The sequence below is a fragment of the Saccostrea cucullata genome, unplaced genomic scaffold (assembly GCF_032062105.1).
Source record: "Saccostrea cucullata isolate Sc308-1 unplaced genomic scaffold, CSIRO_AGI_Scuc_v1 ctg145, whole genome shotgun sequence".
Lineage (NCBI taxonomy): Eukaryota > Metazoa > Mollusca > Bivalvia > Ostreida > Ostreidae > Saccostrea > Saccostrea cuccullata.
The window spans coordinates 476,183-500,576 of NW_026931856.1; the positions used below are offsets into that span (position 1 = coordinate 476,183).

At 33.7% G+C, this 24,394-nt stretch overlaps 1 protein-coding gene across 1 annotated transcript; it reads right to left on the reverse strand.

Annotated features, from left to right (window-relative positions):
• Positions 1-87: 87 nt before the first annotated feature.
• On the reverse strand, positions 88-18,125 carry LOC134233733 (uncharacterized). Its single transcript, XM_062715729.1, has 4 exons — positions 17,843-18,125; positions 2,326-2,503; positions 1,744-1,803; positions 88-750 (listed from the first exon to the last, which is right to left on the reverse strand). The coding sequence occupies exons 1-4, from the start codon at positions 18,092-18,094 to the stop codon at positions 317-319; spliced, it is 924 nt and encodes a 307-aa protein (XP_062571713.1). The 5' UTR covers positions 18,095-18,125; the 3' UTR covers positions 88-316.
• Positions 18,126-24,394: the final 6,269 nt, after the last annotated feature.

Sequence of the window (24,394 nt, forward strand, 5' to 3'; positions counted from 1 at the left end):
AATGGATTTGACCAATCCAGTCCATTTAATTCAATGATGAGGAAGATCAGCAATTTCAGATGACAAAACTCGTAATATGTTAACAAATGTCTAAATATTAACTTTTTATTTATATTCTTTCACCATTTTCTGAAAACGGAAAAATTTTCAAACACTTTTTCTGGCATTACAGGAACAATACTTATTTGTTTTGGACCAGAACTTTTCCGTCGAAATTTCCTTTTTCGAATGGTAAATATTGACTCCTGAGATAATTCACTTAATGATATGGGAATGCGACATTCACTTAAACTTTATACGATTTTCTTACTTTATATCATCCCTTTTCAATATCTTTTTTATATCTAACAAACGTGAAACAAAGACAGAAGGTGACGCAAAAAATAAACATCACACCAAGTAAAATATGACAAATGACAATCTGCCAAAGCGTAAAATTGAACACCATCCTGTCGCACCAGTTCTTTGGTTCGTGCAAAGGCGCTGTAAATTTTGGGATTCCGAGTCTAAACAACCAGAAGTTTCCAAAAACAAACCAAATACACAGAAATAAGGTTAGACACGCGTGTGTCACCTTAGTCAAGGTCATCAGTTCAGAATCATCGCGTATTGTGTCGTCGTCATCATCGCGTAACTTCCGGGCCTGCTTGCACAGAAGCATTAAGAGTTTTAATCCTCCAAAACATCCGCCCACTAATAAATATATGGGAATTTTGGGTTCTCGTGGACATTCCTCTAAATACTTCACTCCTGAAAATATGAAATATAAACGTGAAAATAACGAACAGACAGGTATGAAAAGGAAAAGTTGTAGTAAGAGCACTTGCTCTCGCGGAGTGAGAAGTACTTGTAGATCCTTACGTCAAGTCGTTAAACAATGCATAATCAAGCCTTAAATTGTTTCTAGTATAAATTTCTGGAACATCCGAATATTATCTCTGACTATAAAATCTTTACACTTGACTTCTGGTCATTGTAAACTTTGAGCTAGGTGGTAATTCATGTGATATAACTACTACCCTAACCTTGTGATTTAGTAAATCTTAACACACTCGAGTATAAGCAATATTCAAAAACTGTAAAAAAAAAAATAACTAGTAAAAGTCACTAAGAAGACTAGTAAATTTACTGTCCATAAAATCACTGCCTTCAAAGTAGCTTTACTAGTTATTGAAAAGAGTTATGAGATAAAATTAGTAAATCTATAATTTATAAGTAAATTTCACCAGGTTGGTAGGTATCCCGACGACCACCGCTCCATGTGACACCTACTACTCAATATCATAGTCGGTAAACAGAATGATTACTAATCACATAGACCTATTAGGTCTATGCTAATAACGCTTTACTATAGGCACACTATACTTAAATTAACTAAGTATGACCTTTCTCATAAGCTTACATGTAAGATTAAATAAGTATTGTACATCCAAATCGAAAAGTTTAGAAAGAATCTTGTAATCTTGTTCAGTGTCAGATTAAACCGTCCGTTTCCCTACAGGTGTCAATAAGCAAAGCAGTAGCCTATGCAGTCAGTTTATATTTACATGTAGGAAAGAGTTTGATTTAATAATTTTTTTTTAAAGAAAAAAAACCCTATGTTTGTAGATATAGGTGTTCATCATTTACAATCCCTCGAACATACTTGTGAAAAATCTTAGATATAAATTAATTCATCTGTTAAAATTTTTATCTGAAAATGCCAAATGCTTTCAAAATTCACTTGGAGAAATAAAATCTTACCTATAATAATCATAGTAACAGGCAAGGCTAAAAGTAGTCCGAGAAAAACAGTGGCAGGAACTGAAATTAAACCAAAATACATGTGTTTTAACTAAAACAAGATTTATATCTATTAAAATTCAATTTATTTGTAATGCAATAAATTCTGTATTTTTAGAAGGAATTTGGTTTGAAGTATTTTTGCTTTATTCATTTTTATTGTAAATTTGATAACATCATTTTAAGGTTTATCAACTTTCTAATTTTTCAAATCAAAATCTGCTCTATGCTCTAAAGCCAATGATTTTTCAGAAAAAAAAATAGTTTCAACAAAACGTTTAACAGAAATCTTTTACACGTTAAGTTTAGTGTTGAATAATATCCCAGCGATCTTTCTTATCAGATAGTCAATGGACCTTCAAGACAAACGCCCTAGACGGTAGACCTACTACATTCGAAAGGAAACATTGATTTCCATATCTGTCAGGAATGTTTCTCTGGATTGGCTCTTAGGATTTAAGATTCAAACTTTGGTTAAAAGTGACGGACCTTGTATACATAAGTTGATTCATATACTAGACGTATGTTACTAACAAGTCTCACCAGTTCGTCCAAAAATGATAAAAGCTCTATGTACAAAGTCGCAAGGACTTCCGGCCTCATCACATGCTTCCACAAGTCCAACATACACAGACAGTGAGTTTCCTTCCGCGGGGTCAGTCCAAAGGACAAAGCTTCCATAGTACTGTGGTTTATCACAAGGACTGTTAATGTTGCTAGACTACAAAAATAAGCATACTGTGCGTAATACAAGAAGTTTATGCAAAATACTGTTGTCTAGAATAAGCCTTAGGCCATTCAAAGTTTTGCTATGTTTACCGGTTTTGAGGTCATGAAATTAAAAACAAACACAAATTAAAATTGATAAACACAAATCTTTGAAAAACAATTAATTCTTTTGGAATCGGAGTCTTTCTTTTTTAGTGAAGTGCAAAAAATATTTTGTTTTGTTTTTTCAATAAGTAAGTAGTTAAACTTACTTACAATGGTATCATACTTTCAAATGATGATGATGATTAGAAAATATACAATTGTGCATAAAATGTTTGATTTTTCTTTTTTGGATTGTGTGTTTTTACCGGATAGAAAGATTAGACTTCCAATTTAGGGTGGATGCTAAACAAAGAAAAAACGTTGAATGGCCTTATATATACATGTATAAACAAGTAGTTTTATTTAGAATTCATATATAAAAATTATCACTGTTACAAATGTATATCAGAAAGTGTTGCAGATCTTTATAATGTTTGTATTGTTTCTACTGTTTGATTTTCACTGTTTGTCATCTTAACCTCTTTATTCACATTATGTGAAGAATCATGTGGTTCACCGTTGTGTGGCAAGTTCAATTTTAGTGCACGTTTCCCCTGTTACTGCAGTTGACACTCTAAAGTGTAATATAGCTGACCGTGCAATCGATTGCGTATTTGGAAAAACCGTGACATCATCAGAACTCAACCGCGAGCTTGCTGCCTTCAAATATCATACAGGTTTTTTTGGAACAGGCTCTCGAGCTTACCGCCGGCGCGAAAAAAGCTAGCGGGAATATTTGCTGTGAAACAATGCACAATAAATATCGTGTAAATACATTGAAAAGTTTTAAAAATAACTGTTCACTAGTATAAAAATTATATAAAAATTAAAAAAAAAATAAATAAATTCTTTGGGTAAGGAATTTCCAAACTTAGGCCTAACAGATATTAGATGTTTACTGATAAACTTCGCGACAGCATCTTAGGGAAGGTTGCATTATGACGTCATTTTTTTGGCATCAATTCAAATCTCCTACCTAAGCAAACTTTATGACGTCATTTTGTAGAATAGTTGGTATAAATACTGCGGTCATCCATCAAAGCTCTGGACTAACAACTCTAACACTAAACAGTATGGATAACGATAGTGTTCCAAGTCGACTATTAGAAGATCAGCAGCGATTAAGGCGAATAAGACGAATAATAGAATTATGTCGCATTATTTACCAACAACGGGAAACAGAAAAGGAACTTCAGGTTAAAAATACCCAGTTGTTGCGAACTTTGCAGAAAGCGAGAACAGACAAAGACGGAAAATTTCAACAAGAACAAGAAACTCCTGATTCCATTTGTGCAGACATGGTAACCATCAACAAAGAGGATTTTTGGATTTTAGCGACCAAATTAGATAATGTTACCAGCATCATGAGGAAATTTAGAGAAGATGTGGCTAATGAGTTTCGTCATATCAGAGAAAGTTTGGCAAAAATGGAGGTGAAATTGAAAACCATTCAGAACAAGATGAAATCAAAAGAAATTGACCAGAAGGACGAGGCAAAAGATCCAAGGAAGAAACCAAGTAGGGAAATAACTAACTGTTACATGGGAAAAGAACATGATCACCAGGCAACAGAATGCCCTGAAAACCAGGAAGATTGGTGCTTCATATGTGACCAGCCAGGGCACTGGGCGAATGAGTGCCCAGAAAAAGATGAAGATAGTGACACCCAGCAGGAGGGATTCCAGAAAAAATGGGTAGCCATATACTGGAACCTTTTAGGTCTACCTAAAAGCAAGGAACATGTACCGGCGACTGTGAGTAATGAGAAATCTATAATCTCCTCCAGCGAGTAGCCGAAGATAGAAAAGTGGGGGATATACAAAAGAAATAGACATTCAATTTAAATTGATTTTTGTGTTACTATGCATCGTTTATTGATATTCCTTTGTTAATAAATGTAGAAATTACTTATACATCATGTGGTACTTTTTTTTTTTTTTTTAAAGATGCTTTATATAGTCAAATGTGCCGTAAATTAAAGAAAAAGGGAACATTTGAAATCGAAGTCAAGAAACTTCTAAGAAGAGAATTCTGTCAAGAAAACTGTTGACGGTTACTTCTAGTACAAATCTAATACCTATGCCGAAATCTGTCCGTTCTGATTTTAAAAACCGTCTAAAAAGAAACAAAAAAAGAAAAAAGAAAGCCACTAGAAAGCTAAAAAAAGAAACCTATGCATTGCCACGTCAGACTGGACTAGCCTTATGTTTGTGATATAACCTTTGGTTGATGGACTTCATGCATTTCTCAGAACGATACGAATGTTTTGTCACAAAATTATACTTTTAAGGTAGAAATGAGTCTTTATAAACCAACAATTACACATTTTCTGCAGTTTTAGAGCAAACTTTAAAAATATGGAGCGTAGACCGACTTAGAAAATTGAAAAAAAAATGTTTTGAAAAGGATGAAAAAATGCTGTCTTTTGTCCTTTAGATTGATTGTATATTGTTTAACGTTCCTCTTGAGCATTTTTTACTCATATGGAGACGCCACTACTTGCCGGTGGAGAGCTACAAATTTTGTCCTATGCTCGGCACTCAGGGCCATTGAGCAGTGAGGGATCTTTTTCGTGCCAGCACCTACTGCGACACGGGACCTCGGTTTATACGGTCTCATCCGAAGGACCGGTCTCCACGTCTGTGGCAACGCACTTTGAAAACAACACGCACTTTAAAAAAACTTTCAAAGTCAACGTACTTTGAAATTTTTTTTCAATGTGCGTTAATTTTGGGACACACTCAACAAACTTTGAAAAAAAAAATTTCAAAGTGCGTTAAGAGTGTACATCAACCTTTTTACCATGGGGACATTTAACGCAGTTTGAAAAAAACATGTATAAAACAAAAAATTCTATACTTATATTCCAGTAATTGAGAGAATCAATTCGTAATAATTATATCTTTCAAAAAACTTTTAATTCACATGTACTCATTTAACTTCATTGAGAACAAAGAGAAGACGAGTAGAATGTTTCGCAACCCAACTCTTTTTTTTTTTTTCTTATACATGTATTGTACATAGCCGTCGGTAGCCAATTGAAAGCCCCAATTTTCAATCCATATATTATGCATATCTTTGAGAAACATTTGTGTGCCTAAGCCCCTCCCCCCCTTCCCGGTACTGATGCCTATGCTACACCCAAATATATGTATGTATTTGCATAACTGGTTTAACATTCAAAACTTTCAATGAATTTTAGTTTACATAAAATGCATGTAAACTGGAAAAATTAAGTACATAAAAACATTTATGAGAGAAAGAATTTTCAAAGTGTGGAAAAATCAAAATCGCTCACTTTCACATCCTAGTTATCAAACAGGTTCAATTATTTATCATACCTAAGATTTGCAAAAATATTGACCAAGCCATACACATTTTTTTCAATGTGCGTTAATATGGTCGATATTAATGCACTTTGAAAAGAAATTTTATTTTTTCAAAGTGCGTTAATTTGGTCCCTAATTTAAAGCACTTTGAAAAATTTTTAAAAGTGCGTAATTTTTCAAAGTCCGTTGTAACACACGTCCCATAGTGGGATTCGAACCCGCGACGTAAGGATTGACTCCTTACTTTGCGACTCTAGTAGTCTAGCAGACGCTCTAGATAACCACTGCGCCACTTTAGCTGACTGTAATTTTTTGATCTGTAATATATATTGAATAAAAATACCTATTTCATTTAAATCCACTTTACAAATCGTTTTAAATGTACTCGTTCCCATTTCCAGTTTATGTAAAGAATTCGTTAATTCCGTTTGATTACGTAACGTATTTCCAACTCGGCCTATGGCACTTCTTATCCCAATGCTTCCAATGCGTTTGATAAGGGGAAACCGTTTTACTTTATAAGCAGAAATAAAGATGCTCAAAACAACTTAAGATATTCTCTGGATTTATTTTTGTATTTCTCTCGGACTACAGTTTGGTCTTGACGGCACGGCTGTCCGTCTCCAACTGACTAACAAATAACAAGATTGAGTAAAACGAATTAAACACAAAGAAGAAATTAAGTGTCACACAAAGAGATAGATAAAAGAGTGACATTCTATAGATGGACAATTAAATCAACATGCCACATAAAGTGTTGTTATAAAAATCATCCGTAAATCCTTGTCGTGGTCAAGGTGTGAAAATTACTTTATGGGATTAACTCTGTTTAACACCAGCTGATAATTTGATTAATTCAAAATGGTTCACGTGGAATGTAAGATATTTTGCTAAATAAATAAAGGATCAGAAAGGGTTTCATAAAAATTATCACAAAAAGCAGCAATAATAACTAAATAACAAAACAGTAATTATAATGAATTTAAACCTATAAAATCTTGTAATTTTTTCATCACGACAAATGTCGTTCACTAATTATTGATTTAGAAATTCAAATAATGAGTACACGACAATTACCCCCTTAGCCACGATAAGTTTGGTCCCCAAACTTGAAAACAAATTTTACAGTTTTTATTTAATATCGTCTGTGATTGCCACGATAATAATTTTTGGAAGTCCGAAAATGTCCATGGTTCACGGGCATCTGCTGTACACTTGGCTGAGCCGGTGAATGGCGATGGTCCTCACGCAGTAATTCCCGCCGAATCTGTAGAAGACTTGATCGGAGGCCTTCATTGGAAGTTTTTAAGCTTTCGTTTTCCTCTTTAAGTTTTTGGTTTTCCGACGCGAGATGTATCTCTTTGTTTGTTGGACTCACTTGTTGCAGAGTGGCAATGGTTTCTTCATAATTTAGGCAGGTTTTCTGGTAACTGGAAATAATTTCTTCCATCTCTCTCATTCCATCTCTCTCATTTCGACTGGTCATTAATGAAAGTAATTGATTGTACAATTCGTCGTTCTCGGTAATGACATCTTTCTGTTTTTGAACAGTTTCTGTCGTTATCATAGTTAAAGCACACTGCTTACTGTATTTAGTTTTGATCGCTTTTAGCTCAGTTTTCAAGTTACCTTCAAGATCTAAACACTGTTGAAATGCGGTTGAACTTAACGAAGAAAAGGGCAGCAATCGCATGGTGTTCTTTCTGTCAAGGTAGTCCTGTAGACGCTTTTTGTTCCTCTGTTGTACTTTTTCAGGTTTGTTTGATTTTAGTGTTGATCGTTTGGAACGGCATACTCGTCCAAAGTGTCCGAATTTTCCACATTTGTGGAACTGCTTTCCTATGGAATTGCACATGCGGAATGGGTGACATTTTCCGCAGCGTATGCATGTTTCAAATGGGTTCTGTTCAAACGGAAAAGGTTTAAAATTCCGCTGTATCCATTGTGGTCTAAAAGAATACATGATTATCCTAAATATCCGTGTTACAATATGGGAAACTAGAGTCACTCGCTTGGCATTATTTAGAGAGATCCGGGATCCATGTTGAACACAAGTTGAACATGACCACTGTACTCCACCAGTAACGTATTTCCAACTCGGCCTATGGCACTTCTTATCCCAATGCTTCCAATGCGTTTGATAAGGGGAAACCGTTTTACTTTATAAGCAGAAATAAAGATGCTCAAAACAACTTAAGATATTCTCTGGATTTATTTTTGTATTTCTCTCGGACTAGTTTGGTCTTGACGGCACGGCTGTCCGTCTCCAACTGACTAACAAATAACAAGATTGAGTAAAACGAATTAAACACAAAGAAGAAATTAAGTGTCACACAAAGAGATAGATAAAAGAGCGACATTCTATAGATGGACAATTAAATCAACATGCCACATAAAGTGTTGTTATAAAAATCACCCGTAAATCCTTGTCGTGGTCAAGGTGTGAAAATTACTTTATGGGATTAACTCTGTTTAACACCAGCTGATAATTTGATTAATTCAAAATGGTTCACGTGGAATGTAAGATATTTTGCTAAATAAATAAAGGATCAGAAAGGGTTTCATAAAAATTATCACAAAAAGCAGCAATAATAACTAAATAACAAAACAGTAATTATAATGAATTTAAACCTATAAAATCTTGTAATTTTTTCATCACGACACTATTTCATAAGACGAAACGTTATATTACTTAATTGTGTACGAACTTCAAAAGTGTTTACCGAAAGAGCCAAACAAACGGACAATGTGATTCCTATAGGGCTAGGGTATGCATTTTACAACTGTATCTGACGTCCTAACATCGCATCGTTTTCTTAAAAAATGATATATGGCTGTCTTTCTCCAAAGTACAACTAAGATTAAAGAGGTTACCAAAATTATAGTGATTATTCATACAACTAAAGATAATGCATTTAAAAGCTTTTTCTAACACTTCTGAAAAGCAGGCCATAGATATTGCGTAATGGAACATTACACATGCAAATGCCATAACAGACCTTTTATACTAAAAGATTGAGGGATCATCTACAATATCTGTTATCCTATCGATCCTATATTGAGTTTAGATCAAACTAGAACTGTCCATGAATAGTAAATATGTCGTAAGCAAATGAACTGTTTCAAATGGTATAAATATAAACAAAAATATACATAGGCCTAATGCATGGTTCCTGAAGAACTTTGCTCGTTTCGATGACGTCATCAATATTTTGCTTGTACATGAACGCAATGCATTAATAAGTTTTGTTTAAATACTTATTAATCACAAAGAACCAATATTAATAAAGCGCATTTCTATGAGCGCCATGCTGTCTGTAAAATCAAAAATATTTTTTTCATAACTATGTATAAATATAATCCCAAATGTCTTATTTACCTTTCCAGAATGGTAAAATAACTACTTTTCAGAAATTAAATGTTTTTAAAGCTTTCAATTCACATACGGATTATCATAGATTTAAGCACTGGATCTCAATCTTTCGGGGCATCAAATCACGTAGGAAAAATATAATTAAAATTCATTGATAATTAAATGAGCTCACTAAATGATACCCCCGCCTACCATATGAATATAATGGCAGTGTACATGTTTTGCTATGGGAAACCTAAAATATGTGTCCGATCAAAAAGTAAAATAGGTGGTGCACAATGGCAATATGTAATAAAGATTCTGTGAAAGTCTCATCAAATTTCATTCAGTGGTATGAGAGGAGTTGCGGATAATAGATGGGTACCCCAAGTTGAACATGACCACTGTACTCCACCAGTAACGTATTTCCAACTCGGCCTATGGCACTTCTTATCCCAATGCTTCCAATGCGTTTGATAAGGGGAAACCGTTTTACTTTATAAGCAGAAATAAAGATGCTCAAAACAACTTAAGATATTCTCTGGATTTATTTTTGTATTTCTCTCGGACTAGTTTGGTCTTGACGGCACGGCTGTCCGTCTCCAACTGACTAACAAATAACAAGATTGAGTAAAACGAATTAAACACAAAGAAGAAATTAAGTGTCACACAAAGAGATAGATAAAAGAGCGACATTCTATAGATGGACAATTAAATCAACATGCCACATAAAGTGTTGTTATAAAAATCACCCGTAAATCCTTGTCGTGGTCAAGGTGTGAAAATTACTTTATGGGATTAACTCTGTTTAACACCAGCTGATAATTTGATTAATTCAAAATGGTTCACGTGGAATGTAAGATATTTTGCTAAATAAATAAAGGATCAGAAAGGGTTTCATAAAAATTATCACAAAAAGCAGCAATAATAACTAAATAACAAAACAGTAATTATAATGAATTTAAACCTATAAAATCTTGTAATTTTTTCATCACGACACTATTTCATAAGACGAAACGTTATATTACTTAATTGTGTACGAACTTCAAAAGTGTTTACCGAAAGAGCCAAACAAACGGACAATGTGATTCCTATAGGGCTAGGGTATGCATTTTACAACTGTATCTGACGTCCTAACATCGCATCGTTTTCTTAAAAAATGATATATGGCTGTCTTTCTCCAAAGTACAACTAAGATTAAAGAGGTTACCAAAATTATAGTGATTATTCATACAACTAAAGATAATGCATTTAAAAGCTTTTTCTAACACTTCTGAAAAGCAGGCCATAGATATTGCGTAATGGAACATTACACATGCAAATGCCATAACAGACCTTTTATACTAAAAGATTGAGGGATCATCTACAATATCTGTTATCCTATCGATCCTATATTGAGTTTAGATCAAACTAGAACTGTCCATGAATAGTAAATATGTCGTAAGCAAATGAACTGTTTCAAATGGTATAAATATAAACAAAAATATACATAGGCCTAATGCATGGTTCCTGAAGAACTTTGCTCGTTTCGATGACGTCATCAATATTTTGCTTGTACATGAACGCAATGCATTAATAAGTTTTGTTTAAATACTTATTAATCACAAAGAACCAATATTAATAAAGCGCATTTCTATGAGCGCCATGCTGTCTGTAAAATCAAAAATATTTTTTTCATAACTATGTATAAATATAATCCCAAATGTCTTATTTACCTTTCCAGAATGGTAAAATAACTACTTTTCAGAAATTAAATGTTTTTAAAGCTTTCAATTCACATACGGATTATCATAGATTTAAGCACTGGATCTCAATTTCGGGGCATCAAATCACGTAGGAAAAATATAATTAAAATTCATTGATAATTAAATGAGCTCACTAAATGATACCCCCGCCTACCATATGAATATAATGGCAGTGTACATGTTTTGCTATGGGAAACCTAAAATATGTGTCCGATCAAAAAGTAAAATAGGTGGTGCACAATGGCAATATGTAATAAAGATTCTGTGAAAGTCTCATCAAATTTCATTCAGTGGTATGAGAGGAGTTGCGGATAATAGATGGGTACCCCAAAGCTTAACAGACGAACGTACAGACGGACGGACATCCCGATTACTATATACCCACCCACTTTTCAAGCGGGGGGTATAAAATACTGCTACAATATGTATATCTGCTCTGTTCCATCAAAGAGAAAACCTATTTTCCTATAAAACAATACAGACAAAAGATCCTGCTTAAAATAGTCCTTATCACAATCCTAGACCACATTCTGTCAAATTGCGAAAATTAAATGACAGTAATGAAATCCATCTCCAGCTGAATTGCTATCGTGGATAATTCAGCAGAGGATGTCAATCATAGCGCTCACGTTCCGGAAAAATCCGAAAATATCTCATTTTAACTTCATAAAGTAAAAAGAAGGCCTTGACGGGTTACTTCCGGGGGATTTTATGTGGGAATCCTCACAAAACTTGCACTAATAGCGTGAGCTAACGAATTCAATGTATTGTGCCATTCTTATTTTTTAATTCTAAAAATTGTCTTTATGCTGTCAATATTTCCGATTTTCTAAATTCCATGTAACATGTGTGACTATGTATAATAAACATTTAAAGCATGTTTAGCCTTTTCGCGGATTATCTGCTCTTCTCTAAATTAATGTGACTCTCCAAACTTCCCTTGGTCAGGCACTGCATCCAGATATAGTCGTAGTGAAAGAAATGCGAAACAAGCTGTACATATGACTAATGTGGTCTTGACACGTACTGTCATTAGACAAACTGAATTGAATGAGACTCAGTGTAATAAGCTTAGCTAGGAAAATGAAATCGCCTTCATCTGTCTTTGGATCTAGAATTGCCCTCAGTTTTGTATCATAAACCATTATGACAATAGCTTTAATCACTTGCCCTAGCTTGTCTTTCTCGCTTTCCCCTTTGCGGGAGATTCATGCACGTACTGGAGACATGTTGTGATCCATATATTAAAGTTTAATAAGTAGTTTTGCATTTATTATATCCCCCGCTTGAAAAGTGGGAGGGTATATAGTGATCGGAATGTCCGTCCGTCCGTCTATCTGTCTGTACGTCTGTATGTTACGCTTCTTATCTCTTATCCGCAATTCTTCTTTTACCACTGATTGAAATTTTAAAATGAGACTCTCAAGAATCTTTGTTACTTAGTGCCATTGTAACTTCCTATTTTACTTTTTGATCGGACATATATTTTGGGTTTCTCAGAGCAAAACTGGACACTGCCAATTTTTCTATAATATTAGTACCCATCTCTTATCTGCAACTCCTTATATATCACTGAATAAAATTTTATGATACTTTCACTGATTCTTTATCACATAATGCCATTGTGCACCTCCTATTTACTTTTTGATCTGACGCTTATTTCGGGTCTCCCAATGCCAAACATTGACTTTGTCATTTTGACCATATGGGAAGCAGGTGTATGATTAAGTGAGCTCATTGCTTAACAGTACATTTAGTTTCAGATGATTACGAAATCAATTATGCAAAATAATTAAGATACACACATCCTGAATGATCCAGTTTTGTACAACTATTATCCTTCATGAAGACAAATGGACATCTGGAAACAGGATATTCCATGACATTTCTTTTAAACAAAACATCGAGATGTGTTAAAGTTCAGGACCAGTTTTTCATTCATTTACAATACAAAAAAATGAAGATATTATCTGAAATAACTGTAATTTACGTTTATTGTAACACAACTACAATAAGTCTTTTGAGACCAAAAGCGTTTCATCTCCTAAGCTCGGGTATGACTTAAATTCTCCATTGTTGTCAATTTTTGTCTCTTTAGAATACATATATAATCTATTTATATCAGACCATCAAACTTAAAAACAACTTATGGCCATATTTCAAATGTAGCCGAAATGGCATTGTTACACAAAAATATTCCAATTTCAAACTTTACTTTAATACTTATTCAAATATGAGATGATTTCTTTCTTTAGTATAACGTTCGTTATCCTTTACAATATCCAAAATGATCAGTGACAAAATTAAGAGAATTGACTTCGTTTTATTTAATTAATCGTTAAGAACAACTTCAAAAGATATCCCATCTGTATGGATTCAAACATGTTTTTTTTTGGCCACAAATCTAATTTATCTTTAAAGGAATACACGCACCATTAAAACACCTATCGTATACGAGCACAATCAAAATTGACATATCTGCTTACATCTTAAATCAGATGTTGTGGAGCTTTCCTATCTAAGTGTATTCAATATATAATTGGTATTTTTGAGATTCTTCTCGATATCAAACACTTCCTTATTTGGGGATATAAAGCTTTCATTGTCTAGTCCTCTGTCTGCATTTGACGTGTGAAATCAAGCTCGTTTCGTGACGTCATCTGCTAATAGGTGCCTTTAACGTTCCTTTTCACGGCCACGTTAATTAAACATCGCCATTTTTTTCGTATCATTTTTAGTTCCTAGCAACAAGAATGGGAATCTTTTCTGGCTAATCGAATTTCTATAAATGTCAGGTTTCAATGTGACTTATAGTTGCTTCAACACCACATCCCCTCTGAGGTTCATGCGTACTCACTCTGTAAGCTAAGTATAGAACGAATCAGGGAATTTTAACAAACTTTCAAAAGGTATTGACATTTGCCTCTACAAACTTCTTGTTTAATTTCGTAAATAGTTCTAATTTTGTCTTGTGTCAGTTTAAAGTGGGGAACGTAAAATATTGGATTTTTTCCCCAGATTTCTCCTTTTGCAAGTGATCCGTGTAATTTTTCTGGTGTTATGAAAAATAATATTTAATACACAGAACTATTTCGACCTGTGAATAATAATTTGATAATCGAAACACTCTCCTTGTCAGCGAACGACTTCATAAAACTTTACTTCCCTTAGGATGTCTGTTAGTAGCAGAACATGGATTCATTCTATCATGTTTTCAGATAAAAAGTAAAATTCTATGCATGACATTACTGGTGTATACAACCATTTAAAACTATAACTCGGGCCTTCGAGGGACTACAGATGTTTAATCATCGATTTTCTAATTTCAAAAACATACAGGTATTTCATTAGATAAACGATACCGTTTCTAAAATAATACCTATTCTTCGCTTAATCAACAGAGCATTTGTTTCGTTTACATGGCATCTAACCATTCTTTATCTACATTATATCTAACTCAATTTCAGACATCAACACTTCAAACTCGTAGTTTAATATTAAACTATTAGTCTACATTATCTTGATATATAGTTTGCTCTGAAATACTTTTTTGTTGTCTCATAAGACGCCTTTTTATTCAAAAACACGTTATCCAAGAAGCATCAACTTCCGGTTTAGTTTTATGGCTAATGTAAGAGGAGAGAAGAACCTGACCGGGATTCGAACTAATGCCCTGAATCTCCAGTCAGGTGCAATATACCAACTGAGCTATCTAGTCATCGGTGAACGAAACTGTTGGACCAACACAATAAAGTGAACAGCTTGGGTGCATTCATGGGACAATAAACTGACATTTTTAGATCTATACTGGTCAGAGACCAGGCCTGGAGACCATAAACTGAGAACAGACTTAAGTCAAAATTTTGATTTTGAATAACTTGTTATTTATAAGACATACGTTACCAAGAACTTGTAGGTTTGTATAATATTCCAATTTAACATACGGTAAAATTTTGTTTTCTTATCAAAATTATTTTTAAAGTTATATTGATTTATCCTCCTACAGCTTCACTGTAAAAAAAAATAACTAGTTAATGTCACGAAGAAAACTAGTAGATTCACTGTCCATACAATCACTACCTTAATAGGTGTTTAATTTACCAGATATTGGTATATATTTACTAGATAAGATTAGTAAATTTAGAATTGATGAGTAACTTTCACTAGGTATCTAAAACAATTCTTTAAAATACGACCCCCGCTCCACAACTCACTATCTTAACCAGTAAACTGAAAGTTTACTAATCACGACTAACGCTTTACGAAACACACTAGTTAAAATACTAGGTTTTTCTTTCAGTGAATTTGGTCTGATTTCAGTATAACTTGGCACGCAAATCGAATACACTTAGATACATGAAGTAGCGCGTGGATTTTTGATTTTGATGAACGGTGTTGCCATGATTACTAAAAATAGATTTCTTTGAAATTCCTTTAAAACGCTAGTCCTCCTACTGTTTTGATTTGTTTTGAATAGAACTTGGCACACAAGAAGTGTAAGCTACATATCTAAGTGCATCGTTTTTGATGGATGTTGTTGCCATGGTAATTAAAAAAAATTTCTGTGAAATTCCCTTTAAACTCTACTCCTCCTACAGTTTTGGTCTAATCTAAATATTAAATATAAGTTGGTTCAGAAGAAGACTACATTAAGATCACAGGTGCTTGAGGACAGGATCCCCCCCCCCCCCAAGAATCCTGTAGATTTTTTTGTGTTATAAATCATATATGGATGACACATTTGTGATATAATCTATTTTATCAATTTAGAAAATTTGCATAAATAAACATTTTATAAAAATTTCTACCCCACTCTCTCTATATATAAATGAACTTGATTTTTATACATAGAATTTAGGGTAGATTTTATAGAACGTTTGTTTTAGGCGATTTTTCGATTTGTTGGTATAGATCTTATCACAAATATGTCAATGAAAGATTATTTATGAGAAAAAAGTCGAAAAAGCCCAAGGGTCTATATCGAAAGGGGGGGGGGGGTTCCTGTCCTCAAGCACCTGTGATTAAGATACAAGATTTAGTACATGGGTTTTTTGATTTCAATTTCATGGTATTGCCATTGTGACTAAAAATAGTAATTTCTATGACACCCCTTTTAAATATTACTCTTCCTATAGTTTTGGTCTGATTTCAATATACTAGTAACTTGGCACACAAGTAGACTACATTTATATACATAATTCTATTGCTGCCTATCACAATCCTTGTGCTTCTTTTCTTTTCTTATACGTACAGACAGTAGAGCTACAGTCTCATCACAGACTTCTGGTTTATAAAACATTCTACTTAACGGTGTCTACATAATTTTTTTATCACTATACGCTCAATATGTTCGTAGCATTTCAAAATCAATGCAATTCAATGTAGTCATCATCTTCAGGCGCGTAATCGTTTTTGAAAGTGGGGGGGGTTAAATTCAGAGAAATTTTTTTTTTACTCACCTGAAAAAAAAGTTGACAAGTGAAAAAAAAAAAAGTTCCCAAAGTCGAAAATCCGATTTCGTGTGTGTGTGTGTGGGGGGGGGGGGGGGGGGGGGGGGAAGGGGTATAGGTAAACTTTTTCTCAGTTTCAGCTACTTTCAGTACCAATTCTAATACTACATTTTCGGTACATCACTTAAAGTGGGGGGGGGGCAACCAGGCTTTCTATTAACATTTCCTGTAGTATAAGTAAAGTTGGGAAAACAAGTATACCCCAATATGTAAAGTATTATTTCCCCCCCCCCCCCCCCCGTTGCTACGCCCCTGATCTTTGCTCTGATTAATATGTCCTTGATATATACCGTACAATGTACAACGTATTATTGCTTGGCATTTTAATAAGATTTTTTTTTCTCAGAATGCTGCTTAATCGGGATCCCATAAAATTAATTTTCAGATTCGCGTGTTGTTTTGCAAAAAATATAGAAAAGATTGGGATGATCAATTCAATCTGTAAGATTAATATAATGAGAGAAACATCTTGCAAGGCTTTTGTTCTAGATGGCAAAATTATCCCTCTTGATTAATTTTATTCCCGTCTTACTTGGAAGACGGTATGCACAATATTGAATATTTTACAGTCTTCGGACGATGCACTTTCTCTTTTTTGTGTGGTTGGTAAAAAACAGAAGATTTCAAATTTTTCAATTATTTCATGGGCTGAAATGCTGTTCAAGGCAGTTAGATTATTTTTGGCGATCTAATTTTTTTTAAAATCTTAAAATTATCAACAAAACGAACAAAAGAAAAACTGACACTCTCATTTTTAAAGCACTATATCATGTTTTTCAATATTCTCGTAATTAAGAGAAAGTTTTTTTTCTTCTGCATGCGAACACTGAAATGTATCTTTCATTTATATAGTAGGACTTTTGTCTTTAAAAATTGTTGAGGAAGCACAAAGCCAAGAACCACAATACTCAAAGATAATTGGACCTAATAGGTACATATAGTTTAAGGTTGTTGCTAAAGACGGCAAAGCTTTTTGAAAAAAAAATGCATTCGTACATATGAATGTCTTTGTACATATAAAAGATACTTTTCAATCTCAAAATGAATGAGCAGACATTTCGGTCACTAACACCAGTGTAGAAAAAATACGTGTTTTAAAAATTTTATGATAATTCTACTCGGGTAAAAACGATATATTCATATAACCATGTTGATTATTTGTATGTCTCTTTGACATTTTGTTTAATATACATGCAATGAAGTTGATCCTATTTTGGGGGGGGGGGGGGTTAAAAATAAATAAAATAATTAAAATGCAATTTATTTTTTCTTTATAGCCACCAGTAAATTTAAGTATAACTGAACTCTTACTTGTCGGCGACTAGACAAAATATCAGGAGAGTAGCAGAGTTTTCTCTCGCTCTCGAAGCTGAATGCGACGCTCTTTGACGGCGAGGGCTGCGGCGTCAGGTACGTCCTCGTGTTTGAGAGGTGTCTCCGGGGAGACGAGGGAGGGACACAGCCTGCCTGAAGTACGGTGGGAGCGGATCCACGTCGACAAGTCCCCCTTCCGCTGGAACGTCGGCGGTTCTTCCGGATCACGGTACCTGTCCGTGTCAACATACCGGAAATTATCGGGAACGGTTGATGTTCTGCATCACTGAATATTCCTTAAAATTTAAAAGAACTAACACTTGAAAAAGTATTTAAAGTTTATGCATTCAAATTTTTTAAAAAAAACGCCTCTGTTTGAGAAAATGTCAATTTATACAGGCATGTTTATTTTTTTAACAAAAAAAAATATGCAGTATTTTTTTGCTATAAATTAATTTACCTGAGAGAAAGAATAATCTCCAACCTGAACACCAGCCAAAGGGCGAGTGGCTCCGTGATTGGCGCTTCTCTTCCATGTCTACGGAAGGTGACTGACTGCAGTGTCTATTGATTGCCGCTAGAATCTAACGGTAAATAGGAGCTTTATTCTCATGTCTAAAAAGAAACGTCATTGTATGTACGTAGCATTTCATTATCTCGGAGTAATTAGACCGAACTTTGATTTCAAACGTCAAAAGCCATTTGAACATAGTCTTCTTCACGTGATGAAAGCATATTCTTGTACGAAATAGCTAAAAATGATCTGCTCCTCGACTCCAGTTTTGTATCCGTTTGAACATTTCACGGTTGATCTGCGAACGCGGAGAAATTTGATTACTCATTTTAAGTTATATAATTATACAAGTATTCCCATGGGTTATATAATGTAAAATGCTCCAGACAAAGTGTAAGCATGTTTAGTAGTCTTTCTGAATATCACTGAGTATTTTTAAAAGCTGTGTGAATAAGATTCGGAAATTCAAATAAGGGTATGTTAATTACTTTTTATGCCCCCGTTATCGATGATTCGGAGGTACAGTGTATTGTAACGTGTAACCTAATTTAAGGGTCCGTTTTCAGGAGATACAGGGTCTTAATATTACCCAAATATATATATATAAACTTTTCCTCTGGCTCTATCTGAGCCTATAATTAATACGGGGAATCAATATTATATACAACAATGATGATTTGTTATTTTCAGGGGATACTTGTTCTTGTTTTTTTTTTTTATTTAAACAGCGGGATACAATTAGAGGTTCTTTGTAACCGGGTTCTATGACTGGGCTCCTTACACCTGGTTCCGTAACCAAGTTCCTATTGAAATGAACACTCGGTGCCTCACCCTTACTCAGGATTACTACACCTTGTACTTCAGTTCAATTCCTTGGCTAAATACACACCGGTGCTCTAGCTGTACCCTAGCCTTACTTATCTTTCTTTTACCCTTTAAATACTTCTAATTTTATTAATCCGACTTAACTCAATATGAGTTAAGTCCCGTTATGGAGACAAATAGAGATAAAAGGTTCAGGGAAGATAACTCTCACTCAAATGCACTGACTTCATTTAGTCACATCATTACGCATGTGCATTTGCTCTTCCTTTCCATCTTCCGTCAGCCATTGAAACTCAGCATCGAGTTTAGTCTCAACAATATTCATCTTCATCTTGCATTCCTTTGACCATCCAACGTCGGTAATATGAACATAATCAGGGCAAATAGATCCTGGACTAACGGCCCATCCATATCACCCGACGTGCGAATTTATCATAGCATATCTAAAGTATCAACATCCCCAACGACGATATTAACCATGCGTCCAGCAACCACCGCAGTAGATGAACTCTTGTTTGAGAACAAGACCTCAGTGTATTAATACATTGGTGAAATCGAGACCAACTTTTCGTTGTTATAAAAACCAGCGTTTACAAATGGTGCCCACATACATTGGACATTACCAATAGCCATCCTGCAGTGATCACGTGCCTCTTGGATCCGCCACGACATAGATCAGTGTCACATATCATCGGGTTCGGACTGCAAAATATTCCATCCATCATGGATTCATGTGTCGGTAAAATTGTTTTAATTTTTAAGTGCAGCGAGGAACTTGGCTGTGAATGTACCTTAAGAAAGACAATTTCTGCAAATTCAACCAAAGTGGCATTTATTACTTTGTTAATTTAACTGTTTTAAAATATTTACTTGTCATTTCATTAAATCATTTCGTGCATCAATCAGCTGATCTCTTGACAGTCTTGTCGTAACACTTGTGCTTGTCTTGATATATGCTATTTATTCAATGTTTATCTATTTATTTTGCATTTACATCACATTGATCACCACCATCATTGTTTGTGCCTCAATGTTGTACACTGGTTGAGAAATATCTTTGAAGAAAGAGTCACAGATGTGTGAGAGTTGAGGGTAAGTTACGACTGATTGAGAAGGGAACCATCTACAGATCACGTTCATAGACCATAGATATGGTAAGATTGTGTTTAGCAAAGTTTGTGTATATTGTGATGTCTGTGTTTAATACAATTTCATTTGGCAACTATAGGAATTGAAATGTTTATAGTGAAAAGTAAAGTATTTTATGATGACAAATTTGCATAATATAATGCATGAAATGTTATTCTACGATCCTTAAAAGTTACTAGGAAAATGGAATAATTTCCTTGAGCAAAAAATTCAGTGTCCAACATTTGTAAGTGCATGCTCCTTGGGTGTTCAACGACGATGTCTTACTTTAGGAAAAATTTACATCTATAAACTCCATTGGATTGTCAGTCAATAGGTTACAAAAATAAATAAATAACTAAATAAATAAAATAATAAATAAATAAAATAAAATTATTGAATTAATGATATAAAAAATAATAAATAAATAATGCGGGAAACGATGACATTTCAACAAACTTGTCAGGAAATAGGAATTCCAGTTAACGCAGATTAAGATGGAAAGCCCACCCACTTATTTAGAATAAATAAATAAATTCCATGGATTCCGTAGAGTCTGAGAAACTACCTAAACATTTTAACAAAATTGTCAGGAAATAAAAAAAAAAAAAAAAAAAAAAAAAATTGCAATTAAAACAGTTTAAAATCGTAGGCCACACATTGTATTATAAAAATAGATAAACAAATGAATAAGTTTCAAGGATTCCTTAGTGTATTAGAAACTACATGTACCTAAACACTAACAAACTTGTCAGGAAATAAAAATTTCAATTAATCCAGTTTTCAATCCCTGGTTTTAGATTACCGATAATTGATACACATACAAATGGACACAAATATGGAGGATTAGATGCACGGGATTGACGTACACACTGTAATGGGATAAAGGGATCTTATCGCATTGTTTACAAAACCTCTCTATTTTGTCATTGTTCAGATATGTCACAATACGTAATTTAAATATTTTTTCTGAATAGTAAATAACAACTGCAGATAGACAAAAATAATAACATATTATAATACATTTAACCAGGACAGGAACAAAAATAAATTCAGGAAATAAAAAATTCCAATGAAATCAGTTTAAAATTTGTAGGCATTTAACATAAAATAGATAAATGAATAAATAAGTTTTAAGGATTCCCTAGTGTGTTAGAAACTACATGTACCTAAACACTTACAAACTTGTCAGGAAATATAAATCTCAATTAATTCAGGTTAAAATTGAAGGCCCAACTACTAATTTAACATTTCTTGTTCTAGTTAAAAATTGGAAGTTCAAGTTCAAGTTATTCACTCAAACCGTATAAATGCTACATGAGGTTCAACAATATATGTACAATATATACAAAAAATAATATACAAGATACAAGTGAAATGGCGGAATTAATTTTCGTACGAGTAACAACATATAATTATGCCAAAACATATTCACCCCAGAGCATTTTGTAAAGAGTGAAAATTTGTTTGGCTGATTATTGGCATTTTCAAATGCAGTATCGTTCAATGCTGTGGCATTAGTAATTTAATTTTGTTAAACAGTAAAGTTTTATCAGAAAGTGTGGCATGTAGCTGAAGATTTCACAATGCAGCTTTAACCCATAATTTAAAAAAAAAAAAAAAAAAAAAAAAAAAAAACGTTATGTTTATAATATAATAATAGACAAATGGCTAATTAGATATAAATAAATAAATAATTAATAAATAGATTAAATAGATCTAATTAAAATAAATAGTCAAATAAATATAATAATAAAAATGCAAAAGCATAATTATACATGTATATATATCTTCCACATTTTGTCAAATCAAGAAAAATCTTCATTATTTAAAATACTTCACAGGTATTTGTCAATTAGACCCTACTTTCCATGTTCAGTTTTTGATTATTTGGCGTGAAGCCTTCTTATCATTCCATTACTTTAATGCTACAGAAATTTATTTTATTTCTTGGGTTTGACACTAAAACATTTAAGGGTAATACTCTTAGAATTGGGGGTGCTACACATTGAATTCATCAGGCTTGTCTGAAGATTATATAAATATTAAAGAAAAAGGGAAGTCCATGCATTTCAGACTTTCATTCAATTTTAGTCAGACACAGTCTCACTTGTCAACACCTTTTACTGTTTTTAAATTTATTCTAAGTTTGCAGGCACTTAATTCTGTCATTGTATGTGTTATTGCATCATCTTTATGAGTATTATGCAAAAAAAAAAAAAAAAAAAAAAAAAAAAAAAAACCCACACATTCATCAATTTAGATTATGCGAATCGGACTTAAAACAATACAACATCCATATCAGATGGTTTGGTCAACAAGGAATCACCTGGAAAAGGGTCCCACCATTCAAATAATTGAACTCTGGTGTCATAACACAACATCCCACATGTCATAATGATACATTGGGGGTAATAGTATTGGTTCCATGTCCCTTCGCCATCTACAAAAGTTTATGAAATTGACTGTCTTGTTTTCAATTATGTTTAATACCAAGGTTAAAATTTATTGGGTCACAAATGCTGCCAAGAAATTATTTCAGGCCCATGTTGTCACACAAGGTTTGCATTAGGATAAATAGCTCATATATTGGTTCATTGACACAAGAGGTGGGGGTATAGTCACTTCCTCAATATTCAACAGGGCTCACCAAAATTGTATCCAGAGGGTGTTCACCTTTCCCATATACCACACTCTACAATTATTCTCTATACCATTCAGTGTGACATAATAAAAATAATTTGTCAAAATTTTCAGTGCTACCTACCATTTCCATTTAGTTATTGAGCATTGCATATATTATTGTCTCGCCTGCGACGAATGTCGCGAAGCGAGACATAGCGACCATAGATTCCGTCGTCGTCGTCGTCGTCGTCGGCGTCCAACTTTTGGTTAACCCAAATGTCAAAGTTTTATAAACTGCAATAACTTTCTCAAATTTTATTCAGTCTTCTTGAAATTTGGACACAATATTCAGTATGGATAAAAATTTATATCCCAAGTATGATTTTGAAAAAAAAAATTCAAATTTTTCCGTATTTTTTCCTTAAGTTGGACTTAGTTTTTTCATGATAATTTATGGTGAAGACCTATATTCCAGCAACTATAAGTTATAGGGATATGATAATTAGTCAGTGGATACATCATGGGTAACCACAAACGTCAGTACCAGAATTAGGTCATCTTGACCTACATTTTTCTGCATGAGTGACTTTGGTTAAATTTTTGGTGGAGGTCCATATCTCAGCATCTATAACTTATAATGGCATGATGATTTGTCATTGTACAGGTTATAAGTAACCAACAACATCAGTACCAGAATTAGGTCATTTTGACCTACATTTTTCTGCATGAATGACTTTGGTTAAATTGATAATGGAGGTTCATATTTCAGCAACTATAACTTATAGTGGCATGATAGTTAGTAAGTGGATACATCATGGGTAACCACAAACGCCTGTACCAGAATTAGGTCATCTTGACCTACATTTTTCCGCATGAGTGACTTTGCATAAATTTATGGTGGAGGTCCATATCTCAGCAACTATAACTTATAGTGGCATGATAATTTGTCAGTGGATACATCATGGGTAACCACAAACGCCTGTACCAGAATTAGGTCATCTTGACCTACATTTTTCCGCATGAGTGACTTTGCATAAATTTATGGTGGAGGTCCATATCTCAGCAACTATAACTTATAGTGGCATGATAATTTGTCAGTCTACACATCATGGGTAACCAACAATATCAGTACCATAATTAGGTAATCTTCACCTACATTTTCTGCATGAATGACTTGATACATATACAGTGGATTTGATTTCAAAATGCAAGTTCAAATTATTGCGACTCATAACACGTTGCAATATTCGCAATAATAAAAACATCACAATAATTTGTGAATTTACAGGGTATATGTATATATATATAAATGCCAATATAATCGCCAAGGGATTAGATATTAAGTCAGCTGTTCCATTTCTTTATTATTGTATTTTTGAGTTATTCCTTCTGAAATGTCAATAAATGCTTCAGTTTATCAGACAATCATTTCTTACTAACCACAGCGACAGCAGGCG

Excerpts from the sequence above, each read along its gene's own strand:
- LOC134233733 (XM_062715729.1), bottom strand. The coding sequence starts at position 18,094 with ATGTTGACACGGACAGGTACCGTGATCCGGAAGAACCGCCGACGTTCC. Across the intron at positions 2,504-17,842 it reads TTTTGTCTAGTCGCCGACAA|TCTAGCAACATTAACAGTCC; the intron begins GTAAGAGTTCAG and ends TTATTTTTGTAG. Across the intron at positions 1,804-2,325 it reads TATCATTTTTGGACGAACTG|TTCCTGCCACTGTTTTTCTC; the intron begins GTGAGACTTGTT and ends GTTTAATTTCAG.